The sequence below is a fragment of the Salvelinus fontinalis genome, chromosome 1 (assembly GCF_029448725.1).
Source record: "Salvelinus fontinalis isolate EN_2023a chromosome 1, ASM2944872v1, whole genome shotgun sequence".
NCBI lineage: Eukaryota > Metazoa > Chordata > Actinopteri > Salmoniformes > Salmonidae > Salvelinus > Salvelinus fontinalis.
In genome coordinates this window covers 64,839,906-64,865,042 of record NC_074665.1, presented here as the reverse complement: position 1 = coordinate 64,865,042, position 25,137 = coordinate 64,839,906, and the positions used below count along the sequence as shown (strand labels likewise).

Sequence of the window (25,137 nt, the reverse complement as noted above, 5' to 3'; positions counted from 1 at the left end):
TAGTGCATCTGCTGGTTCAGTGTAATACCAGACCTAGTGCGTCTGCTGGTTCAGTGTAATACCAGACCTAGTGCGTCTGCTGGTTCAGTGTAATACCAGACCTAGTGCGTCTGCTGGTTCAGTGTAATACCAGACCTAGTGCGTCTGCTGGTTTTACCTTGTTCTACAGGCTGTGGCGGAAGCTTTTTGACAGTGAGGTCGAGAGGCGAGTCCTGGTCGGCCATAAGCAGCTTGGAGAGGACAGGGTTCTGGCTGGGTACGGAGGATATCGCAGTACCACCAAGGCTGGCAGCAGGGGGCAGCGAGGGGGGAGGTGGCAGGCTTTGATCTGAGTGGGCCTGGGTAGCAGGGCTGGGGGCAGAGGGGGCGTCCTGAGAAGAGGAGCTGTTTTTTGAGGTATATTCGGCAGCAAACTGGCGGATCATCCTCTGCATTATCTCCCGAGCCACTACTGGAATGTGCAGGTCCGAGAAGCTGGGGACATCTGAGGGAGGGAGAGGGGGAAATAATATCACAAAGATATCTGTAGAGACGGTTGACCCTTAGCCCGTGAGCGGAAGCTCTCTCAACCATAGTTACATTTGATAAAACTGTTGCTAAGAACACATAAGGCCCACTTCCAGACATAGACTATTCCTCCTAGAATTCCAATATTCAATCTTACAGAAATGGTTGTAACACAAGCACACAGGATGTGGTATGTAACAAACACTGTTCTTGTAAAGACCTACCTTTTTTGTAGAGGACTGCACTGAGGAATTCCTCAGCTTGTTTCTCGAGTCTGTTGATCTTAATCTGGTCTTTGACCAGCAGGGGTTTAGCCCCACTCTCCAACCCCTGGTTGCTCAGGCCAACTAAGTGCTCCTGGGAGAAGAGAGAAACAGAAACACAGCTAAGTGATGGAGAAACAACGAATAACACCGTCACTGCAGAAGTGGGAACCTGTGGTGTATGGTAGACCCTTACAAATATATAAATACTGTTGCTGCACGAGTGACGTGACAAGTGAATAGCATCATCTTGTTAGAGGGCTTTGGAAAAAACAAGAGTATCCGAAGAGCACCGGTAATCATCTTCATTATACAGACCCCTACACAGCGCTCATACCTTCTGATCTCAGGAAAGATTAACGAATACTTGTGTCAGATTTGTCACAGAGCAAACTAAAGATGTGCTGTATTGGTTAAGACCTCAGCATGCTTCAGTTCAGCTGGCCACTAGCAGAGTGCTCGCATACTCCCTTAAAAGACCGTCGCAAAAATGGTTTAAAATGGGGAAGGGAAAAAAGGCAATAGTATGGTTTGTCCATTTTGAGACGCTGTACCCAGTATACATACACTTCTTCAAAATAGTCAGAATTAATCGAAGATAGATTTGAGTTATGTCATTAATTTTAACGTTTTTGCCGAGATCTTAGTCAAACAATTTTACATCTAACTAAGATGTTTTGTACAGTATTTCAAGTGAATTTTTTAATCATGAAAACAATTAGTCTCCGGTTGAATGACAACAAACACTTCATTGAAGAATCCTTACCATTGACCAACCCCCGAGAAAGGAAAGTAAACTTCGGCTGCCGACTTTGGCTTGCCTTGAGAGAAAAAAACGTACGCACGAACAACCAGGAGAAAAAAAAAAAAAAACTTGCCGAAGACCAAAGAAAACAAAAATGTCACAAAATGTTGTCATATATGCACAAACTGTTCCAAACTGTTTCGGCTGTGAAGCAAGGGGACGCCTTTAGCAGAGTTTGTGGTAGATTTAGGATCAGATTACCCCAACCCCCAATGTAACCAGAACCATTTGGGAGATAAAAAACAATCTGACCCTGGCCTGTATCTGTAGTTAGGGACAACGTCTATGTTCTCCTAGATGAGTACAGTAGGCATGGAGGAGGGGAGGAACAGCAGTCTGTTCTTTTCATTTCTCTTCATGTGCAGCTCTGCCTCTATACAGTGCATTCGGAAAGTATTCAGACCCCTTGACTTTTTCTACATTTTGTTACGTTACAGCCTTATTCTAAAAGGGATTAAAGTGTCCCCCCCCCCTAAATCTACACACAATACCCCATCATGACAAAGCATAAACAGGATTTTAGAATGTTAAATAAATTGCTAAATAAAATAAAGAACTGAAGTATCACATTTACATAAGTATTCAGATGCTTTACTCAGTACTTTGTTGAGAGACCTTTAGCAGTGATTACAGCCTCGAGTCTTCTTGGTTATGACACTACAACCTTGGCACACCTGTATTTGGGGAGTTACTCACATTCTTCTATGAAGATCCTCTCGAGCTCTGTCAGGTTGTATGGGGAGGGTTGCTGCACACACTATTTTCAAGTCTCTCCAGAGATGTTTGATCGGGTTCAAGTCCGGGCTCTGGCTGGGCCACTCAAGGACATTCAAATCAAGTTCATTTTATATAGCCCTTCGTACATCAGGTAATATCTCGAAGTGCTGTACAGAAACCCAGCCTAAAACCCCAAACAGCAAGCAATGCAGGTGTAGAAGCACGGAGCATTCAGAGACTTGTCCCGAAGCAACTCCTGCATTGTCTTGGCTGTGTGCTTAGGGTCATTGTCCTTTTGGAAGGTGAACCTTTGCCTCAGTCTGAGGTCCTGAGCAGGTTTTCATCAAGGATCTCTGCACTTTTCTCCGTTCATCTTTGCCTCGATCCTGACTAGTCTCCCAGTTCCTGCCACTGAAAAACATCCCCACAGCATGATGCTGCCGCCACCATGTTTCACCATAGGGATGGTGCCAGGTTTCCTCCAGACGTTCATTTGGCATTCAGGCCAATGAGTTCAATCTTGGTTTCATCAGACGAGAGAATCTTGTTTCTCATGGCCTGAGAGTCCTTTAGGTACCTTTTGGCAAACTCCAAGCAGTCTGTCATGTGCCTTTTACTGAAGAGTGGCTTCTGTCTGGCCACTCAACCATAAATACCTGATTGGTGGAGTGTTGCAGAGATGGGAGAACATTCCAGAAGGACAACCATCTCCACAGAGGAACTCTGGAGATCTGTCAAAGGGACCACCAGGTTCTTGGTCATCTCCTTGACCAAGGCCCTTCTCCCCCGATTGCCCAGTTTGGTCGGATGGCCAGCTCTGGGAAGAGTCTTGGTGGTTCCAAACTTCTTCCATTTAATAATTATGGAGGCCACGGTGTTCTTGGGGATCTTCATCTTTTGGTTCCCTTCCCCAGATCTGTGCCTTGACACAATCCTGTCTCGGTGCTCTACGGACAATTCCACAGATCTAATGGCTTGGTTCACCCGACCCGACCTCAACCCAACAGATGGTTTGGGATGAGTTAGACCACAGAGTGAAGGAAAAGCAGCCAACAAGTGCTCAGCATATGTGGGAACTCCTTCAAGACTGTTGGAAAAGCCTTCCAGGTGAAGCTGGTTGAGAGAATGCCAAGAGTGTGCAAAGCTGTCATCAAGGCAAAGGGTGACTACTTTGAAGAATCTAAAGTATATTTGTTTAACACATGATTCCATAGTTTTGATGTCTTCACTATTATTCTACAATGTAGATAGTAAAAATAAAGAAAACCCCTGGAATGAGTAGGTGTGTCCAAACTTTGAATGGTACTGTATGTAAATAAGGTATTTGTTTATTTATTTTTTTGCTTTGTCATTATAGGGTATTTTGTGTATATGTAAAAAAATAAAAATAAAAACATTTTTAGAATAAGGCTGCAATGTAACAAAATGTGGAAAACGTCAAGGGGTCTGAACACATTCCGAATGCACTATATTGTAAGGGCCAGTTACTGGGTGAACTTTGAGCAAATTGCCCTCAAATCCGCATCCATTAGATTCTGTAGTCAGTCAGAATTAGTGTTGTCACGATACCAGTTTTGACTTTGATATCGATACCAGGTTAAGTATGACGATACTTAGTCAGTCATATTAGTCAGTCACAGAATGGCTCTTGATCCAGACAGATAAACTCAGCTACTGCTTCGTTCAATCGTTGGGCATCTTTTGAGTTCAATATCATTACAATTGAACATTATGTCAACAAAAAAAATTGAAGTCATTTATGCATTATTTAATCAATTATACATCTAACTAACAAACAATGGAAATAATGTATTTGAATGGTAAATCTATTGATAAACCTAGTAAATCAAGATGACGCATAGATCTATTCACAAAACATGTGAATGCATATTATTCTATAGGATTGTGTGCATGCGTTGAGTTTGAGCTTGTTTTAGCTGATTTCATGAGGTTAAAGATGACAGTCCCTTCCATTTAGGACTTATTTTATTAGCAACTGCTAGGGGAACATTATTTTATTATACTGATCAACAACATTTGCATAAACAAAATCTCTTTTATAAAAGTGTGCGCTGCTTCTTTAAGAAAGTCCGCAAGGCAGAATTCTACATTTTGGGTCGTTATTTTTGGTTAGGGTTAGGAATAAGGTTAACAGTATTGATAAGGTTAGGTTTAAAATCTCATTTTAAGAAGAGAAATTGTAGAAATAGGCAGTTGATGACTGTGGTTATAGTAACTAGTGATGACCCAGAATATGGCTACGGAATCTTGTGGAAATCAGACTGGAGGCGAGGAAGTGAACAAGATTTGATGACGAGGGAGTAAATTAATAAAAAATTTGGTGACAGTCAGCTTTGAAATCATATATTTGAATTATGGTTTGCATATTATCACAAACAAAGTACTAGGGTAGTGAATTCATTCAGCTGTAAGCTAGCAAGGAAAGTAAGCCTATAATTAAAGCTGGAAGCTACCGGTATCCTCTTGCATTGTCAAGTGTTCTAGCCTGTATGGACATTGTTTCGCGAACAGTAATGAGCAGTTTCAACATTTCTACATGCCGTGTTGCATTATTCAAGTCTGTTAACTTCTGTGCAGCATGAGTGGGGAGCAGCCCAGACAGCTCTAGCAATGAATGAGTTAGAGCCGAACCGCTGTTAGGGTCAGACAGCATTCCTGTGTGCGCACACACACACAGTGTTGGTCCCATGTTTCATGAGCTGAAATAAAAGATCCCAGAAATGTTCCATACGCACAAAAAGCTTATTTCTCTCAAATTTGGTTTGCAAATTTGTTTACATCCCTGTTAGTGAACATTTCTCTTTTGCCAAAAATAATCCAGCCAGGTGACAGGTGTAGCATATCAAGAAGCTGATTAAACAGCATGATCATTACACAGGTGTAAGACCAATCTAAAATGTGCAGTTTTTTCACACAACACAATGCCATAGATGTCAAGTTGAGCGGGCGTGCAATTGACATGCTTATGACAGGCATGTCCACCAGAGCTGTTGCAAGATAATTTAATGTTAATTTCTCTACCATAAGCCACCTCTGTCATTTTAGAGAATTTGGCAGTACGCTCAACCGGCGTCACAACCACAGACCACGCGTAACCATGCCAGCCCAGAACCTCCATATCTGGCTTCTTCACCTGTGAGATCGTTTGAGAGCAGCCACCCAGACAGCTGATGAAACAGGGTTTGCACAACATGTCAGAAACTGCCTCAGGGAAGCTCATCTGCGTGCTCATCATCCTCACCAGGGTCTTGACCTGACTACAGTTCGGTGTCGTAACCAACTTCAGTGGGCAAATGCTCACCTCCAATAGCCACTGGCACACTGGGGAAATGTGTTCTTTACGGATGAATCCCGAGAGAAAGAGCGTGCAAGGCAATAGAGAGATTAGAGAGATTCCATTGACCCAGGTTTATTAATCAAAAGCAATGTTGCAAAAAATATATACATCTCGACATGTGTAATGGAAAAAGCAGCTATAGGACAAATGTTCAAAAGACTGAAATTGTTTTTCGTTCGACAGGGATATTGATTTTGGACAAACTTTCAATTTTTTTTAAATACAAATTATGGAAACTTTTTAAAAATGAAAATGGTATAAGAGGCACGTGATGTCATCATGTAACTATAAAGCTACACTCACCATTTAATTCTACATGCCTACTGCTTGCTAAATCTATTTTTCAACTATAAAAAGTATGTTTCTTTGCAGGACAAGGATTGTCTTGACTTTCAAGAACGGCTGAATTTCTTCACCTTGCTTTTCTGGTTGACTGGATGCAAGTTTCACCATCTAATTGTTTCTCATCTATGGGTGCAAGTCTCACCATGGCACGGACTGTGGTGATAGGTTGGCACATGAGAACAATTAGAATATGGCAAATTTAAGTCAATTCTTGCATTCTATCAATGCTGGCTTTTGCGGGCTACCGGAAGACATGAAACAGATCGGTCGCCATTTTATTATTAATGCACAATTTGCCTAAATGAATAATGGAAACACTTCAATCACTACAGGTGGAACCGCAGAAGACAGAATGGAGGAAGAGAAAAACGTTTTTTTTTTAAAGAAAACCAGTTACCTTGACTTTGTCTCGTCTTAAGCAGCAGAACAGGCAGTTCTCATCAAATGACCAGTCTGACACGCCTTCAGGCTCACAGTCTGTGGATCCAGGAGAAACATTTTAGAAAGGAGAGGACAGGGTATGGTGGAGTATGACAAAAACATCTCAGATGGTGGTTAAAAACATGAAAAAGCAACAAAACTTCTCCCAAAGAAAACCTCTTTAGAAGTCCTGGATACAGTGACACAGTCCACATCCAGATATGAATCACAGATGTCAGAGTCAACCACTTATTGTGGAAAGAAAAAAAACATGAGTAGACATTGACAATTGATTGGTAATAAAAATCTTATTTTCAAGTTAGTGATTCTTATGTAATACTAAAAGTGTATATTATGCACTATATTCACAATTGATTGTTTGGTTGCTTACATGAATATCTAAAATGAGATTAGCGGATAAAAGTGTACATTTCTACATTTTTTATAATTCAATCTCTGAAAACGATTTATTAAATTAGTATTTTCAATATAGAGCTATTAGCAACGCTATTTAGCAGACTTGGTTGATTCTGTGATCTCAAACCAGTGAGCTTACTAACATTCATCAAGAATATGGGCAAAATGGATTATTGACAATGGAAAAGGTGGGAATGTTCTTTTCCCTTGTCATATAAATTGATACATTTCCTCAAAATAGCAATAAAATTGCTATACCAGATCGCATTTCAGTGAATATTGGGTTGTGACAGACAACCTGGTCCAATTTGGGTCCCGAGGCAAAATTTAGAACAAGTAAAGGACATGAACAGACTAGCTCAAGGAGCTCATCTAAGATAATTAAAACAAAGAAAATTACCAAATGGTGTCAGAGAATTTGTGCCTGGTTGGTCGGTTGCCATGGAAATCCATTTGCTTCGAGTCCTACTAACCTTCAGCTAAGAGCATAATTTAATAATTGAGTACATTAATATACCTAGTCAGAGGTGGTGGGCAATTTCACATTGATTCACTGTTGAACTACGTCTAGAGAGCCTATTAAATCATCTACATTAAATAGAGAAATAAATAATGTCTGATGGAATAGGCTTTCATGGTCAGCTTATCTTTAACCGATCTCTAAAGTTGATATTGTCTTCAATGTTCTCCAAGCAATAGGTTAGTCAGATAAAATCTGTCTTTTTTTATAGATTTTTTGAATGTATAAAATTAAGTCCAGTCTTGATCAAGGAAGGCAATTAACAATAGTGGTCCACTTACATTTACATTTAAGTCATTTAGCAGACGCTCTTATCCAGAGCGACTTACAAATTGGTGCATTCACCTAATGACATCCACTTATTCAATTCAAATCAGTACCATTCTTGTCAGAAGAAAGAGCATGGTTGAGTTAAGGTTAGCACACATTGTATGTTTGTTTTGTCGAGCCCAAGAATGCATTCTTGCAGTACTAGGAGGGTTTTGACTCCCAGGCACCCAGTTCACTCCTACTAGTAATGATGATAGATTTCAGCTCGAACACTATTCACTCACATGATCTTGAGTAACCCCACCAACTTCCCCATCATTTTGTTTGTATGGATCGTATTGTACATTTGCTTCCAACCAAAGCAACTGGTACTATAGTCCCATTTAGGATAGTCTTTTACAGCTCTCGAGCAGAAGTCATCAAAACTCAAAATAATGCCTTCCATTGTTGTCAGTAAATATCACGCATTTTGTCTGAAAGAACTGTACAGGCTTTAACATTGGCTCCAGGCCAGCCCAAACTCCAACTTCATATGAACACAAAGCGTGTCTCTTTCCAGAGGCCAAGCGTACTGTTTACAAGGAGGAGTGACTGTGGAAGGGTACCACATGGTACAATAGCACAGCATTGTGATAGGCGGGCAAATATAGGCCTACGTACACTCAGAAAATACTAAATAGTTAGGCCTACACTTCTTGACGTGTTTGGCTATGGAATTGTTAATCAAATCAACACGGGCATCAGTTCAGAAGTCTTGGAACAACTTTTTGTGTTTATGACATGGGATGGACATGATTTCTGTTTTAATGAGCGTAGCGGTGATGTGGGTTTGTGTGTCAGTCAGTGCAACAAATGGACTCACCTTTAAATACCGTTAGATCCTCCAGCAGCCCCGACCCAAACAACCCTTCTAAAATGCTCTCAAAACCTGTGGAAAAAGAACAAGACATTCCATGAATACATAGAACATTCTATAAACCCACAAATAGGCAAAATGCGAAACAAATATGCATTTCATTCTAAGTGTTGGGGAATTTCAATCCATTAGAGGCCCAAAAACATGTAGCCTACAGTTTAAGATGTAGGCCTATGCTTCCCATTACATTCACTGTAAATGTATGATAGAGTAAGTACATAGGCAGTAGTCTACTGCCAAGGAGCCCAATTAAATGTCTTTCTGCCAAAGTGTCAATTACTGAGAAACTTTGACATTCTCAGTGATCAAACACCATCCTTCCTATATATGCCTAATTCTCCACAACCCCACTTTGACTTTCAATTTCATCTTGAAGCACACCCTCAGCAAATCTCCTCTTGCCTCACATTTTTTTTTAAACACATTAAATGGAATGCACGTACGTTTTGACTAATGATATAGCATGCACAAGGGTCTGCCAGTTGCCAAGCAACAAGAAAGACTACACAGTTTGGTGTGCTAACATGTTGAGGCAATGGTCAGAGGAGAGGGCTTGGGTCTGTCAGTCAATCAATAGTACTGCAGAATCTGTCATGTCTCACATCAGACTGCTCTGGACATACTGTACCGACGGGAGGCAACGGGATACACACCATGGCAATGACATTGTGATAATTGTCATTTTTATTGAAAAATGTTTTGAGCTTGTAATGAATCTTCAAAATGTTGCTACGGCATACTCAGCCTAATTAATACAACACAGCTTTGGTCACCGCAGTCTCAAAATCAAATGATTTTGACCACTTGGAACTTTTGGAATTCAAGATTTTTCTCCCGACCGTGCCGTTCTGCTTGTAAAATAATGACCAACCTTACCCTCAAGTAAAAATCTATATTTTTACATTTGTTCAGGTTATTGACCATAATTGTCAGTTGCACGATTATGCAATGATTGTGCCAGCACACACACAAACGTAGACTAGGTGTCACGTTCCTGACCTATTTTTATGTTATTTTGATTATGTTTAGTTGGTCAGGGCGTGAGTTGGGGTGGGCATTGTATGTTGTGTGTGTTTGGTTAGTCCATGGGTGTTGTATGTGTATGGGATAGTGTTTGTTAGGTTGTCTAGTTATGTCTATGGCTGCCTAGATTGGGTCTCAATCAGAGACAGCTGTCATTCATTTGTCTCTGATTGGGAGCCAGATTTAAGGTAGCCATAGGCAGTAGGCTTTTGTGGGTGTTTGTTCCTGTGTCCTCACAGGACAGTTGAAGGTTAGTCTCATTTGTTGTTTTGTAGTTTTGTAGTGTCTTGTTTGCTGTTTTTATTAAAAGATGGCTTATTTCCCTCAATCCGCATCTTGGTCCTATCCATGCTCCTCCTCGTTTGAGGAGGAGAACAACATTGACTGCCTTTACACTAGGCTATACACTGACTGTCAACACAATTCCCTCTTAACTTCCAAAGAGGCCTAACCTCCGACAGCAGGAGTTCATCTATAGAGAAAGGGTGTCTGGCTCACTAGGCGGACCACCGCTCACTACAGAACAGAGCCTAATATGATAAGTGGGATGTTACACAAAATGAATGCCTTTTGCACCCCTTTGATATTTTAAGTAATAAAACTAAAACTTCATATTAACAAAATTCTGCATTTTGACATGTCCCTCCATGCACCCCCTGACAATGTTGGGGTTATTTTGTTGCCTTGAATGTCATTTCTGAAGATTATTATTTATTTCATAAGATTAGCAAATCAGTTTAAAAAGGTTAAAAAAAAAATTTAAAAAAACATGGCCCTCATTTTAAGGTCAACCCTGCTACGTGAATTGGACTTGTTTTAATATGGTGAAAGTATGCCTTTTTTATCCAAAGAAACATTTAACATCTAATAGTCAAATCAAAGTGTAAAAGCAGGTGAGCTAGTTCTACTCTTTTGGACATTTTCTGGTGTTTTGTGGTGGAAACTGTGTGGGTCGAGCATAACACATCAACCCTGTTACCCATAGATAGACAGGCTACAAATGTCTTTAATTACAAACGTTGCATTCATATGCCCTTCCATGTTGCACACAACAAGCTTCCCTTTCCCATGTCACACAGGGATTTATGGCTGATACACAACCCTGTTACATTCAACCCTGTTACTTCATAGGTACTTGTAGCAACGAACAGGCAGACCTGAATCTTGCAAGCTACCACTGGATTTCTTAAAACGTTACTAATGGGAGATTACATGCACCTGTGTGTTAAACCCACAAGAATAAACCAACAGATTAGTTGATCTCTCGTTGTTACCTTGTCAAGTGATTATGATACTAGACAGCTGCTTCTACGTTCTCCACTCCCGCACCCAATGAAACATCGGACACCGTAAGGCTGATGAATAAAACATTTTTTTTATAAGAATATATAAGTATGCCTATATTTCATTCAAAACGTTTCACCTTTAAACATAAAAAAATGATATGCGTGCTATTTGAAATAACCATTAACCACATTTTCATTTGACACAAAATGATTATATGCCAAACTCATCACGACTGACTTGATTTAATAACCTACACATTTCAATCAAATATGCACAGTCCAGGGATATCCCCCCGATCTTGATAAGATATGACCAAGTTATAATTAAAATGGACAACAAATTGGAAACAAATTATACGAATAGGCTACACCAAAAATAGTTGTACATTCATACAAGGTGTCGGGTAAATTGCCACAGATTTGCCGTGGTATGCTAACTGAGGAAATACTTTATTTCAGTCGTACAGAATGATTGTCAAATAGATAAATCGCCCTTAGTGTACTAACAAAGCAGGATCAATTTGTTCAGAGGAGAAATATTCTTGAATGATGTTGGCAGCAATCAGGACTAACAGAAGATCTCGACATACATCCGCTTTAAGAAGTGGTAAATCGTGGCCAATGATGGTAGCAATTGATCAACTGTGTGGGTGATTTTAGCCCATATTGATGGTTTAACAAGAGATTACCTTGTGTTAGTACACTGGCCAATTTTCATTGTAATATGTCCATTGATGCGTTAAAGAGGTCAGAGGCGACATCTGTCCACTTGTCTGTAGAACGTCCCAAACCACACAACATGCTCTAGTAAAGACCCTCACCATAGTTGCAAAAACAGAAAACATTTAGGCTAAGTGTTGTTTACCATCATGTTGTTTTGGTGCAATGGCAAATAAGAGGACAGAGTATATGTTCTCAAAAAGTTGATTTTTTCCCAGTAGTCTACTCCACCAGGATACAAAAACAAAATGTTTGTCATTTGCCTATTTATGTAGCTAAAGTCACACTTCCTAAACACTTTCCACAAGTTGCAGTATTTTCCAGTAATGTATCTAGACACAAACCAACACAGCATGTTTGTGCATTTTAATAAAATACACATCCTTAATGTTTCCAGGAGCAAAACCAACATACGATCCAAGTCATCAACCCATCATCAACATGCCATCCACTCTCTTCCTCAACCAGTCAAGTGCCAATAGTTTAAAAACCCTCTCTTAAAATCCCCTTGTTCCAACCCCATCCTCCACCTCTAGAACAGAATGTGAAAAAAGAAAGAGACACATAAATAAAATGGTTAAATCTAGCTGTTCAAGCCTACAGCTGAGAGTTCCTCTGTTTCTGGGTTCATGCACAGAACTTAACCTAGTCCTCATTTTAAAACCTTGCCTCTCCCATTCCCCCAATTACAACCCCCTCCTTCAGAAGAAAAATGTGGAAAAAAATAACAGGCAAAGACAAAAAAGTAGTGATAAAATATAGGCTAGCACTAGCCCCTAGCTGGAGGAAGAGGGAGGGATGTGCTGTTTCTGGGTTAGTGAACAGGACTTCAACTGCAGCGGCTAGCTAATCCAACCATCCAATCCCATGTCGGGAATATTTCAGAGAGAAAAATTATATAAAATAGGTCATCCACATTGGTTTGAAAAGTCAACGGCATTAAATCAAGCCACTCTTCAGGAATTTATTTTAGGGCATTTAAACATGAGGCAGTGAGATGCACTATTAAAAGGGCTGTCAGTAGCAACACAACAATGAACTCAGGGTGCTAGAACAACATTGTAATAAACAACTACTGGGCTATACAACACAGAAACAAGACTTATTTTCCTCAGATTTTGTATAAATCACTAGACTGCATACCTGCTTTAAAAAGAGGTGAGCAATCATACCCACAACAACGTCATTACTAGCGTAAGACCTGATAACAACCCATTGGTTAATAAACACAATTCCAAAGAAACAAACATGTACAATTTTGGTGAATGCAGCGGCCTCCATTTCCAGCGATGGGAGGTAGGTAGAGGGGGAGCCAGTAAAATGTGTTCTAGAGGCAACCTCATGTAGCTGACATGCTGGATCTCATGAAGAGTTAACTCAACATCAAAAATGTTGCTAACTCAGAGCATTCAACAATGGGGTGTGGGTATGGTGATGATGCTGAATACAACAAAAACGCATGGAAGAAATAGCCAACTATCCGACCCTCAAAACACACTGCTGGTAGTGAGCTACTGAAAAGCCTGTTACCCAATATATGAAGGAAGCATTACAACCAGTGATATGGGAGTTCTTCTAGGGATCGTGACCACTTGATAAACCATTAGGCCTAACCCACTAATTGAAGAAATGAATTAGGCTTCTGTGGATAACCAGCGGTATATGCCTACAGTATATAGGGTAGAATAGGCCTACAGGGTAGAGATAGGATTCTGAAGCTAGCCTATAGCCTACAGGCATGGCAGTAACGAGGCGCAAGGTAAAGAGGTGTGGAACAAAGAGTTAATAAGGGAGACTGCAAAATATGATCCAATAGCCATTAGGCTACACTACTTACCTAATGTGAGGAAATCAATTAAGGCCAATCTTAAAAGATTCAGGCTAGTATCACGGAATATTACAAAGAAAGGTACCCCACCATTTGCCATGTCTTTCAATTGAAAACACTGGTATCTTTCATTTCTAGGGTCTTTGTGCCTTGTCTCCAGAAATCTAGAGAACACACTGTCAATCTACAGTTCAGAGGCCCAATATCAAAACGTAAGTAAATTACTGAGCATAAGGATGGCAGGATTGTAGATGAACCATACAAATTAGAGGTCGACCGATTAAATTAATTAGGGACGATTTCAAGTGTTCATAAATCTGTAGCCGGCATTTTTGGACGTCGATTATGGCCGATTACATTGCACTCCACGAGGAGACTGCATGGCAGGCTGAACACTTCTTACGCAACTGTAGCAAGGAGCCATGGTAAGTTGCTAGCTAGCATTAAACTTACCTTATAAAAAACAATCAATCTTCACATAATCACTAGTTAACCTAGTAATATCATCAACCATGTGTAGTTAACTAGCTTGTCCTGGGTTGCATATAATCAATGCGGTGCCTGTTCATTTATCATCAAATCACAGCCTACTTCGCCAAACGGGTGATGATTTAACAAGCGCATTCGTAAAAAAAGCACCGTCATTGCACCAATGTACGCAACCATAAACATCAATGCCTTTCTTAAAACCAATGCACAAGTATATTTTTTTTCACTTGCATATGTAGTTAAAATAAATTCATGTTAGCAGGCAATATTAACTAGGGAAATTGTGTCACTTCTCTTGCGTTCAGTGCAAGCAGTGTCAGAGTATATGCAGCAGTTTGGGCCGCCTGGCTCGTTGCGAACTGTGTGAAGACCATTTCTTCCTAACAAAGACCGTAATTAATTTGCCTGAATTTTATATAATTATGACAACATTGGTTGTGCAATGTAACAGCAATATTTAGACTTATGGATGCCACCCGTTCGATAAAATACGGAACGGTTCAATATTTCACTGAAAGAATAAACGTTTTGTTTTCGAAATGATAGTTTCTGGATTTGACCATATTAATGACCTAAGGCTCGTATTTGTGTGTGTTATTATGTTATAATTAAGTCTATGATTTGAAAGATCAGTCTGACTGAGCGGTGGTAGGCAGCAGCAGGCTCGTAAGCATTCATTCAAACTGCACTTTCCTGCGATTACCAGCAGTTCTTCGCAATGCTTGAAGCATAGCGCTGTTTATGACTTCAAGCCTATTAACTCCCGAGATTAGGCTGGCAATACTATAGTGCTTATAAGAGCATCCAATAGTCAAAGGTATATGAAATACAAATGGTATAGAGAGAAATAGTCCTATAATAACTACAACCTAAAACGTCTTAAATTTTCCGGGTTAAGACTTATGTTAAAAGGAACTACCAGCTTTCATATGTTCTCATGTTCTGAGCAAGGAACTTAAAACATTAGCTTTTTTTTTTTTTTTACATGGCACATATTGCACTTTTAGTTTCTTCTCCAACACTGTTTTGCATTATTTAAACCAAATTGAACATGTTTCATTATTTATTTGAAACTAATGGATTTTTATTTATGTATTCAGTTCAAATAAAAAGTGTTTATTCAGTATTGCTGTAATTGTCATTATTACAACTATATAGATTTTTTTTTATAAAAAAATGTTTTTACAAAAATAGGCAGAGTAATCGGTATCGGCTTTTTTTGTCCTCCAATAATTGATATTGGTGTTGAAAAATCATAAATCAGTCGACCTCGAATAAGATATGGGCATTTGTATTTGAGCCAACATCACAGTGTAGCTGAATGTTGAGTGTCGTATGAGCGTTTGCAACCGAGACCGATGCACAAATCAGACGCCGAACTGAATAGAAATTAAGAGCGGGCTGGCACTGTTAAGAGCGTTGCTTGACATACCGATTGGTTTCATACAACCGCTCTCAAACACTGCAGCAGACTTCCTTGTTGGTTTTGGGTTGAATTCAGGCTCAACAGCAACCTCTCGCAAAAGTCCTACACTTAGGAATCCGAGACCATGATTGTGCATCCGTTGTGGGTGTGGTAGCAAAGCATCCTTTATTTGCATGCAAGTAACATACAGTACATTAATATGCTTTACCATGTCTCCCGACAGTGGGACTGCTCTGGCGCGCTGCATGAAACAAAGCCGTGCTTCACCCGCACAGTGCCGAAAGAGCCACAGAGACTGCCGAACTATCTTCCAAAGTCCAACGAGGCACACTTAAACGGTTTCAGACGGCACTCTATCCCCGATCTTCCAAACAGTTACTTTTTGTTTGGTGAGGTAATATTAGCAGTTTGATCTAGGGCCAACCCTCCTACAACTCAAAAGGCGATTACAGTATGTGTATAAGAGCACTTATTAGATCTCTTATTCAATCTAAATGTTATAGGAGATCCTCATGAGTGGTGCATAAGCTATACTGTATGAGCGCATGAAAACAGTTGAGGGTCGTTCCATGTCACTTCAGCAAGCCATGAGAACTGATACTGTACACTTGTTGGTTTGGGGTTGGGGTCTGTGGCTGGCTTTTGACCATTTCTTTGGATTCCTAATGTTAGAAAAAGTTTGGTCCAAATCGTATTTAAGGTACTATATTTGGTGCGGCAGGTAGCCTAGTGGTTAGAGCGTTGGACTAGTAACCGAAAGGTTGCAAGATCGAATCCCCAAGCTGACAAGGTAAAAATCTGTCGTTCTCCCCCTGAACAAGGCAGTTAACCCACTGTTCCTAGGCCTTCATTGAAAATAAGAATTTGTTCTTAACTGACTTGCCTAGTTAAATAAAGGTTAAAAAAAATAATAATATTTAGTGAATATCACATTTCAAATTTAGGTGCAATCAATTAGCTTCATTGCTCAGTGCGCAAACTATATTTCAACAAAAAAATGTTACAGAAATGTGAAACGTATCTTTTTCTAAGGATTTCAGAACACTCCAAGATGGTGGGTATCAAAATCCTCCTTGTGCTTTTTGAGGTGGAACGACCCTTGAGCTACTAGCTCCTATGAGGAACCAGCTGCAGCATGTCTGTCTTTAGTTAGGCCTACCATGCAGCTACACGGTGCTCACCGCTCAGTGTGACTAACTACCCAATCTCCCTTTGCCTTCTCCTGACCTATATCTGTAACCAATTCAGGGCTGAGGATGGGGGAAGAGATTTGGAGTGACACCATCTCCCCTCCCAGAAGCACTTAACTACTGAAGTCCCCTTTTAGCAAAGCTCTGGGTAGCAGTCCCCTTAGGCACAGATCTAGGATCACCTTAAATTTTTAAGATTTGGGGAGGTTAAGGGAAACCTATAATCTGACCTTGATCAGGGTCTAGGGGCAATTTATGCTAATCTAAAAGACTGGACTACTACAGTAACTACTATTACAGAAGTAGTGTAATAGTGGATAAGTGATCTTAAAAATGGACAAGATACCTGCACAGTAGGAAATGCAAATTTAGTGTAGTGTACTCAAGGGTTTAAAAAGACTGAATGTTTGTAATTCCACTTAAAAAGTCAGACTTGATTTGCTCTAATGAAAAATGTATTAACCCCTACAAAGAAAATGACATTAATTATAATCCCCATTTCCTGTTGCTCCAGGATAAGTGTCCTGCTATAGCAAACTGTCTCCTAGTCTCCTCAAAACACAGTACATCATTCATTAGGATACAGATGTAGGATCTTAAAGAGATACTTCGGGATTTTGGCAATGAGGCCCTTTAACTCATGGATACCGCAAAACACCAGTCTCAAAACACTCCACGATTTACTGTATTGCCGTCACAGTACACAAGGGGGTGCTAAAAACGCAAGAACAAAAAGTTCATTGGGCATCTAACCAGAATGCGAACAAAATTAGCACAAACTAATAGCGAATTTCAATAGAGGTTGCTAGCTAAATATGCTAATGAAAAACAAATTAAAAAGACAGGCAATCCAGCTCAAAGTTATACAAGTATAGATAGTAGCTATCGAATGTAATTTTTGGTGAGTTTGGACATTTATAAGCAAATGTGAAAATGAACAAAGTAAACAGATGCTTGTCTGAAGGAAGAACAGTACTGGCTCTGGAGCAGTGTGTGGAGTTGCTAGGGCAACAGGCCTGCCTGCTCTGCTCGGAGAATGGGGGGGGGGGGGGGGAGGAGCAGACTGGCTGAGAACAGAGAGGAGAAAAAATTAAGGAAATCAAGATATCTGTATAGCTGCCAGTCCTGCGAACTCATCCAAAGCACTGACTTCTCAAACACAGCAGAAAGCTAACACTATATGGTGCTCCGTCTCCTTATTAATTCAGCCACTTACTTAGCTAACTAGCAAGTTAATCCACATACACAGCTGGACTTACCAGCTCCCGCTTTCTCCCATTGTGCCATTTACAAACCAAACACGTAACAAGCTCAACTGTTCTGGGGAACTACGGTAAGATTCATCATGTCAAATTATGTGACAGGTGAAATGAAGAACGCAATAAGCTAAGAGTAGCTACAAATATTCCAATTATTGAACTTGAATTTAAACTTCAAAATAAAATATTGTTGACAGTATTGAAAAACAATCCCTGTGGCTTTTTCCAAATACCTGGTATACCGCCCAAACCTAATAGAAACGTTAACTAGATTAGTAGCCTATGCCTACCTGGCAGAATGATATCATGATTATTTGCATCAATCCATTGGTCATTTGTTTTGCAAACTCTGCAATCACATGAGCGCTAGAGAAACACCGCTAGTGCACTTGCATAAAAGGCTACACCCAAAATTTCTACGATTTTTCAGACTTCAAAAGTGGTCTCCTGTTGTGGTTTAAGCATTGTTGTGGAAAACAAAATTGGATATTGTATATAAAAAATAAAATAAAAATGTAAAAGGTGATTTTGAGAGTGAAAACCTGAAAAACAGAAACCTGGGAAAACCAACATGGGGGGGGGGGGGGGGGAAGCTTGCGTGCACAAGCTTTGGCGTTAACGTTTATGATGGATGAGGAAAAGTGAAAACTGAGATGAAAGATGCATCAAAAGAAACAGCCTAGATATCTCCAATTGTAGCTGGTGCAGAGTTGGTCATTTCTATTTTAAGTAAATCAATTCAGGAGCCTGTGAATCAGAATCCTATTCATGAACGTAAACAAATGATAAAAGGGATTGAGTTTCAGCACATGCTCTCTACATTGTAGTTATTTAGCAGACGCTCTAATCCAGAGCGATTTACAGGAGCAATTAGGGTTAGCTAAGTGCCTTGCTCAAGAGCACAGCGACATTCTTCACCTAGTTGGCTCTGGAATTTGAACCAATGTGCTTAACCGCTAGGCTACCTGCAGCCTCCAGCCTACTTCAAAATCCTGGCCATTTCTAAGCAGTGAAATATAAGGGTACAAGACTTTACACCAGTTTGTTTGAACTGGAGAAAGATGTTACATCATGCACGTCTCCCTCTCCCAAAATGTTAATAGTATGCCAACATTTCATCGTCAACCTCGCCTCTCTTTTCCCTGTAAGATTCTGTGGTTAGGGGCTGTGTACCATGTTCCCTCTCTGGATGAATCCCAAACCACTCCCCTCCATCTGCATGGGAACGGGCGCAACTCCGCCATATGCACAAGCGTCCCAAAGCTGAGAGTGAAAATTGAGGGTACAGGGGCTAATTAGACCCTTCGATACATTTGGAGTTTGCGCAATGTAATACAAAAGAATGGATAGGCGTGACTAATTATTCCACGTGCAATTGTTTGTGTGATTTCGAGACATGATTAATTACCTCCCAAATTAATTGTTTAACTTATATTTTGTAAAATGACAGGGGGGATTTATTCTTTTGAATTTCATGCTTGTTTTATTATTTCAAAGTGGAACATGAATTGCGTCATTCAAGTAACGAGTGTTTCCCAAAGTTGATGGGATTATTGATCCCCTCACCACTCTGGAAGTCATCATCTGAGTTGTCAGCAACACGTGACAACAGAGGCAGGTAGTGGCGAGGTGGTGGTTTGGGATTCACCGTTTCCCTCTCTTCATGCTAACCCCCATCTTTGTACTCTACTCCACTGACACTATTGGGTTATAGCTGACATTTCCTCTCTCCTAAGCAGTCTTCACAGGGAGAAAAACACAGGAGATCTTAACAAAAGCTAATTGGGGAGCTTCTCTCATTCAGCCTAGAGCACCAGAAAGTAATCGTCATAACTAAAACACACACAAGTTATGTTCTGGGGCCGGTCGAAACAGAGGACCCAAATCAGTAAATCAGTTTTAAGGTCTTTTCATGCTTAAAAAGGAAGCACATGCTTGATCATATGATGTTCACATGTTCAGTGCGGTTGATCACACTCAGTATAAAGGAGGTCATTGACATGCTAGAGTGAGGCTCAATGCAGATAAGTGCACAGACACAGATACGGGGGCTGAGGAGGAGTGATACAAAAAGCACAGACCACACTAAAAATCAAGCACACAGGGCTAAGGGCACAAGCCTATCATGTAGAAATGATCCTAGCCTATGCTTTATTGCTGAGAGCTGATGATAGCCTAATCATGTAGCTAATACACATGTAATAGCCAAAAGATCCATATTGATACAGCAATACATATATTGGACAGGGCGTTGAGCACCTAAGATGTTCTGGTAATGACATATGCAATGCAATAATGACACGTGGGTAACAAAACATTGATTTCGACAGGTAGTGTTCCATCTCTACAGGGAATTGAACAAGTGGGCATAGGGAGCAGCAGCATGCAGTTATACTACCCAGTAAGAGTAACGAACATGGCGTGGGATCTGAGCAGCATTCTGGGAGGGAAACAAAGCCACGCTCCACAAAACCAGCCTAAACCTAATGTGATGCAACCCGACAGTCCAATGGCGTATTGCTGCTCTTAAAATAACAAAACCTACGGAGACTACAGCCTACACACATATTGTACGTACGTCTCTAGGTTACACCAATTACAAAGCCATGTGATAAAGGGTGTTGGAGTTTTTGTGCATCTCTCTGTAAAGTCTACCTGACCTTTGGCATAGGCTACTGTCGTTACAATGAGGCTATACACCAAATCATGTTTAACCTACCGATTAGAAACAAGGCATAGTTTTATCTAGGCTAGGCAAAATGAGCAATTTAGTCACAAACATAGATCTGCTAAATGATACAACGTAAAACGTTGGCTACCTGTAGAGATGAAAAGTGCACCATTCCCTTTGTGAAAAAGGAATGGCTATAATAAAAAGATGATTGGTGGGTGGGGGGGGGGGGGGGGGGGGTTCTACCTTCCATTAAAAACAGGCCTTAGCAGGGCTGTGTGCAGAAGGCTTTGTCTGTGCAGAAGGCTTTGTCTGTTCATTCATAGAGAGAAATTGCTTCTTATGTAGGCCTAGTTATTGTGGGCTCTGCATGAAGAATTCAGCAAATTGGGCTAGACTGCATAACTATGGATGAAGTATGAATTCTAAGACTGATATAGGCCTAAGCAGTGTATTCAAGGCAAGAAGATTAAACAAAGCAACAGCTACTTTGTTCATAAGTATGTTGACAATACAAGTAATCTACTGTCAGAGGGAACACATTTTCACTACTGCAAATATGTAGCCTCTGCACTGGTAGTCTAAGCACATCCCTCTGTAATAACACAGGCACGGGTCACAACAATGGCATCTGTAGAAAATAAACAATGTCACAAGGAAGGAAAAGCTAAACAGAATAACATCCACTAAATAATGTTTTCTAACCGTCACCAATGTCATTGTTTGGAGACCACGGTATAACCTTCCATTGTTTCAGTGCAATGCGATGCAATACGCTACACTTCAAAGGGTAATCAGGAAGAACTAGGCCTAGCTGTGGCTTCAGCTGAAATCGCTATGGTCGTACAGAGACTGTTGCTAACCCTCGACCCCGTCTCAAAAACGGAGAAATACAAAATAAACACTGCACTATAATCTCAGAACCCTCAAAAACACCATAGAGATCAAGAACTAGGCTATATCCCAACACTGGTGGGATTTTAGAGGTACCCGTATTGTCCCCTACTGAAGCTCTGGGTTGTGGCAGTGCCGTGCAATACGATTTGAACTAGCCGGAGTGCCACATCCAATTCAAAGATGTTGTTCCCCTGCTCCCAGTTGTAAAAAAGTGCAGTTCAGTTGTCCCATCTGAAATAGTTATGACCCCCCTCCAAAATCGACTTTTTCTCCGACAAAGTCTGTATTGGCCTTCTATGTTTCACTGGCATTCATGGTCCTTGATATTCCAAACCATTTGGAATGCAAAACATTCCCAAAACAAGACCGAGGATTCATGTACAGTGGATACACACGTTTGCATACGGAGGCTGATAGACAATAGTTTCTGCTGTTCCGTTGGACAATAACTCCTCTCTGCTCCATGACTTTACTGTTCACATGAAAACAACACACACATACAACATGGAACAAAATGGCCATTTCAGTTTGAGCAGGCCGGTGCTACTCTCGTCTTTCCACCAAAAACCTGAACAAAAGGCTGTTTTTGTCTTGACTTTAGGTAATAATGGGGTATGCTGTTATGAAGTCTGCTCCCCAGGCCTCCATACTGTAGCATAGCAGCAGGGGAACAATAGGACAGTTGTGGGTCAAGGATGGAGTGCTGACCATAGGGGCTGACTTGGCCTGGAGAAGTGGACAGCAAGAATGTCCTGTCTGTTTCGGTTTCTTTTACTCCCTCCCCCTCCAATTTCACTGCATTCAGTAAACACCTGGGATCAGGGTCATGTTCAGTAAGCATGTGAAATATAAAAATGTACATTGAGGTATGCTGCCACCAATGCATTTCCCCCAACAACAACAAATTAATTTAAAAAATTAAGTGTTCAAAATCTTGACATGGAAAGTTGGTCAAATATGTTGTTTGTTTCACTCTCTACTGTTCATTTACAGTACAGTGCATTTGGCCAGTCTTGAGTTCAGCCGGCACGGAACGGGAGAAGAGGTCCAAATTGTTGCATTCCTTTGGACAGTACCTTCAACTCCCTCTAAGTAGGTGAGTGGGTCACTGAAAAAGGAGGCCTGGCTATTTCCACAGGGCACATGCACAGCTATAAAGGCAGTTTATGGGATTCTAATATTAACCAGATTGGTAGTTCATTGTAGGTAAGGTTGATGCAATGCCAAAAACAAAACCCGAATCCTACTTCTCAGAGCAAGAACAAGCTCAGATAGAAAGATGTTGCAAGCCAGTTTCAGATTACTGAAGGACAATACACATGGGGAAATGGAGGCAAATTATGTTGATGAAAAGTGCAACCCAACTACATAAACTAACTTTGTTTCCAAGAAGCAAGTTTCCCCTAGAGGGTCTAACCCAATTAAAATACTAGAACGGACATGAACCTTCTTATGATGGGATAAAGGTCAACCATTTTGGTCATAGTTTACCAGTTGATGTGAGGAGATATTTTTTGAAATAATGAATCTGAATAATTGATCTGCACTGTATGTTTGTTAGCTAGCCAGACAGTTTTAGAGGAATGATTCCATAAATGTTTCTAATTAACTGCCAATATGCCATCATCCCATTCAAACAATGCAGTCAATCCACAGGCAGCCATACACTGGCTGAAAACCGTTGATGATAGAAGTTAGACAAGTTGTAAATGCAACAAGTACTGACATTGTATAATAGTACACAGCTTTCCAAGAAAACATTGACATTTATGGTCTGTTCACACGTATACACAATATTGGTAAAAAACGGTATTTATAATTATATGACAATATATTAGGTTTATAATTCTATTACATAATTCGATACATCACATGCCTTACTTTTATTATCCTGCATAAGTAAAATCAGCATTATAAAACTGGTGGTTTGGATCCTGGATGCTGACTGAAAGAGCAGCGTCCCAAGCCGTGTTGTATTGGCCGTCACAGACACACCTCTGCCTGCTAACAGTTCCATCTGAAAATGATCACAGCGCCTCCATGAGAATATCATGTTCATGTTGCTGTCCCAATCATCTCTTGTATTTATCTCAACTCGCACATTATTTCCCCTTGCTTCCAGACTATCATTTAGTTTGGTACAGTGGGGTTAATATAAACTTAACTGTCTACCTTTCAGACCTTGGAAACAATGTTTCCCTTTTGAATTTCGCTCTCTGTAGTACCATACATAGAGTGAAATGTGCACAGACAAGACAACTTTTGCTGAGCCAGTCGAAATCACGCATCAACGTCATTATTATGGAGATATCCAAATAAATGGCAATAGAAAAAGATCAAGCAAACAAAAAATGCAGCTAGTGTACTATCATTCCAGGTTCAATGTTTGACATGACTAAATTAGCTGAAGTTGGCTGGTTATCTAGCGACGAAAACGTTACCCAGCCCACATAGCAACCATTTTTTTTTTAAATGGATGACCAGTCCTTTTGCATAGCAACTATGTAAAAATAATTACAGATTGTGTCGTGTCTAACGCAACATGACCAAAATAACTAACATGACCAAAATAATATATATTCTGGAGGAAGAATGAAATTGCATGAATTGAAAACAATGTTTTAATGAAAATATGTAATTCTTTATTATTTTAATATGTTGGTAACAGTTTTATAATAGCAATAAGGCACTCAGCTATCACGTCGTCCTGCACAATGTAATTTACCTGTCTGTGACTGTATTCATGATACAGCACTGCCTCTTGTGCCTTATTACTTAATTATGCCTAATCATTCTGGAACTTTGAGGGTTTATGACAGCCTCTCTAGTAATTTAAATCTATGGCCTGACCTTACTTCCTCATTGCAGCAATGCGCGCCCCCGATAGCTACTTTGGAGAAAAGCTCGTTGACCCCCGAGCATCGCCTCGCCCCCCCCCCCCCCCCCCCCCCACCACCAAAAATACTGTAAAATCGCGCGGGAGCGCGCACCTCAGTAAACGGAATATGCGCTCATAATTAGTGCTGTGTTTGACACTCCCGCTACAACAAACACAGAGCCCTTTAAACAAATTATAGCTATAGATAAAACCAAAAGGTACACAGATAGATAACCTGAAATGCATAATAAATAGTAAACATAATATACAGAGCCATGTAATTACATTTCGATGTAACGTTAAACAATATTTCATTGCGCTCAACAGTGACTGTCGAGAGGAAATGGAACAGTTGAGGACAAAAAAAAGTCGCTCTGTGTTACCCCTGATGGTCACAGCCCGAATTTTTTTGCAACATTGATGGCGAAGAAGTCAACAAAAACAGTAAAAAGGTACCTGAAAACCCGAGTGTCCCTTCGGCGTGCATTACTGAACATACTTACCTACACAATGAATGAGTTTGTGCCGCCACGAGTCAAGTTCCTGCCGAAAGCCTCGCCTCTCGATCGTGCATTGCTGCTTCTTGCACAGACTCGCCATTTTCTACCGATCCCTCTCGGGAACGCGCGCGTTGGCAAAGAGAAAGCGCTAGATGAGCGCGCACGCAATGAAGAATAGGCGCACTACTGTTCTTTATGCGCACTACAGTGCTGTCAATGCTCCGCTCTGCGCTGTCAACGCACTACTATTTTCACAACAGTAGGCCTACAGTTTATTAACTTGAACAACATATTAACATTCATTATTTACTGATCTTGAATAGAAGACTGTCTTAGGCCTACTTTCCTGTCTAACTTTTCTTAGAATATATAATTTAGCCTAGACAGAAGAAGAATAAGAGAGAGGTCAAAATGTACACAATAGTTACATGA

The 25,137-nt window shown here is 40.4% G+C and overlaps 1 protein-coding gene across 2 annotated transcripts in view; it reads right to left on the bottom strand.

The window, feature by feature from the left end:
- The window catches only part of LOC129859818 (ligand-dependent corepressor-like), a 47,783-nt gene extending 22,945 nt beyond the window's left edge, over positions 1-24,838 (bottom strand). Inside the window, exons 1-5 of one of the 2 annotated variants that reach the window (XM_055929960.1) lie at positions 24,709-24,838; positions 8,485-8,550; positions 6,393-6,472; positions 732-864; positions 158-484 (exon numbers count right to left, since the gene is read on the bottom strand). In XM_055929960.1, the coding sequence (XP_055785935.1) occupies positions 158-484; positions 732-864; positions 6,393-6,472; positions 8,485-8,550; positions 24,709-24,805 (703 nt within the window). In that variant the 5' untranslated portion in view covers positions 24,806-24,838. The remainder of the gene's footprint in view (positions 1-157; positions 485-731; positions 865-6,392; positions 6,473-8,484; positions 8,551-24,708) is intronic. The other variant, XM_055929949.1, reaches the window with a different exon arrangement.
- Between the last annotated feature and the right edge of the window lie 299 nt (positions 24,839-25,137).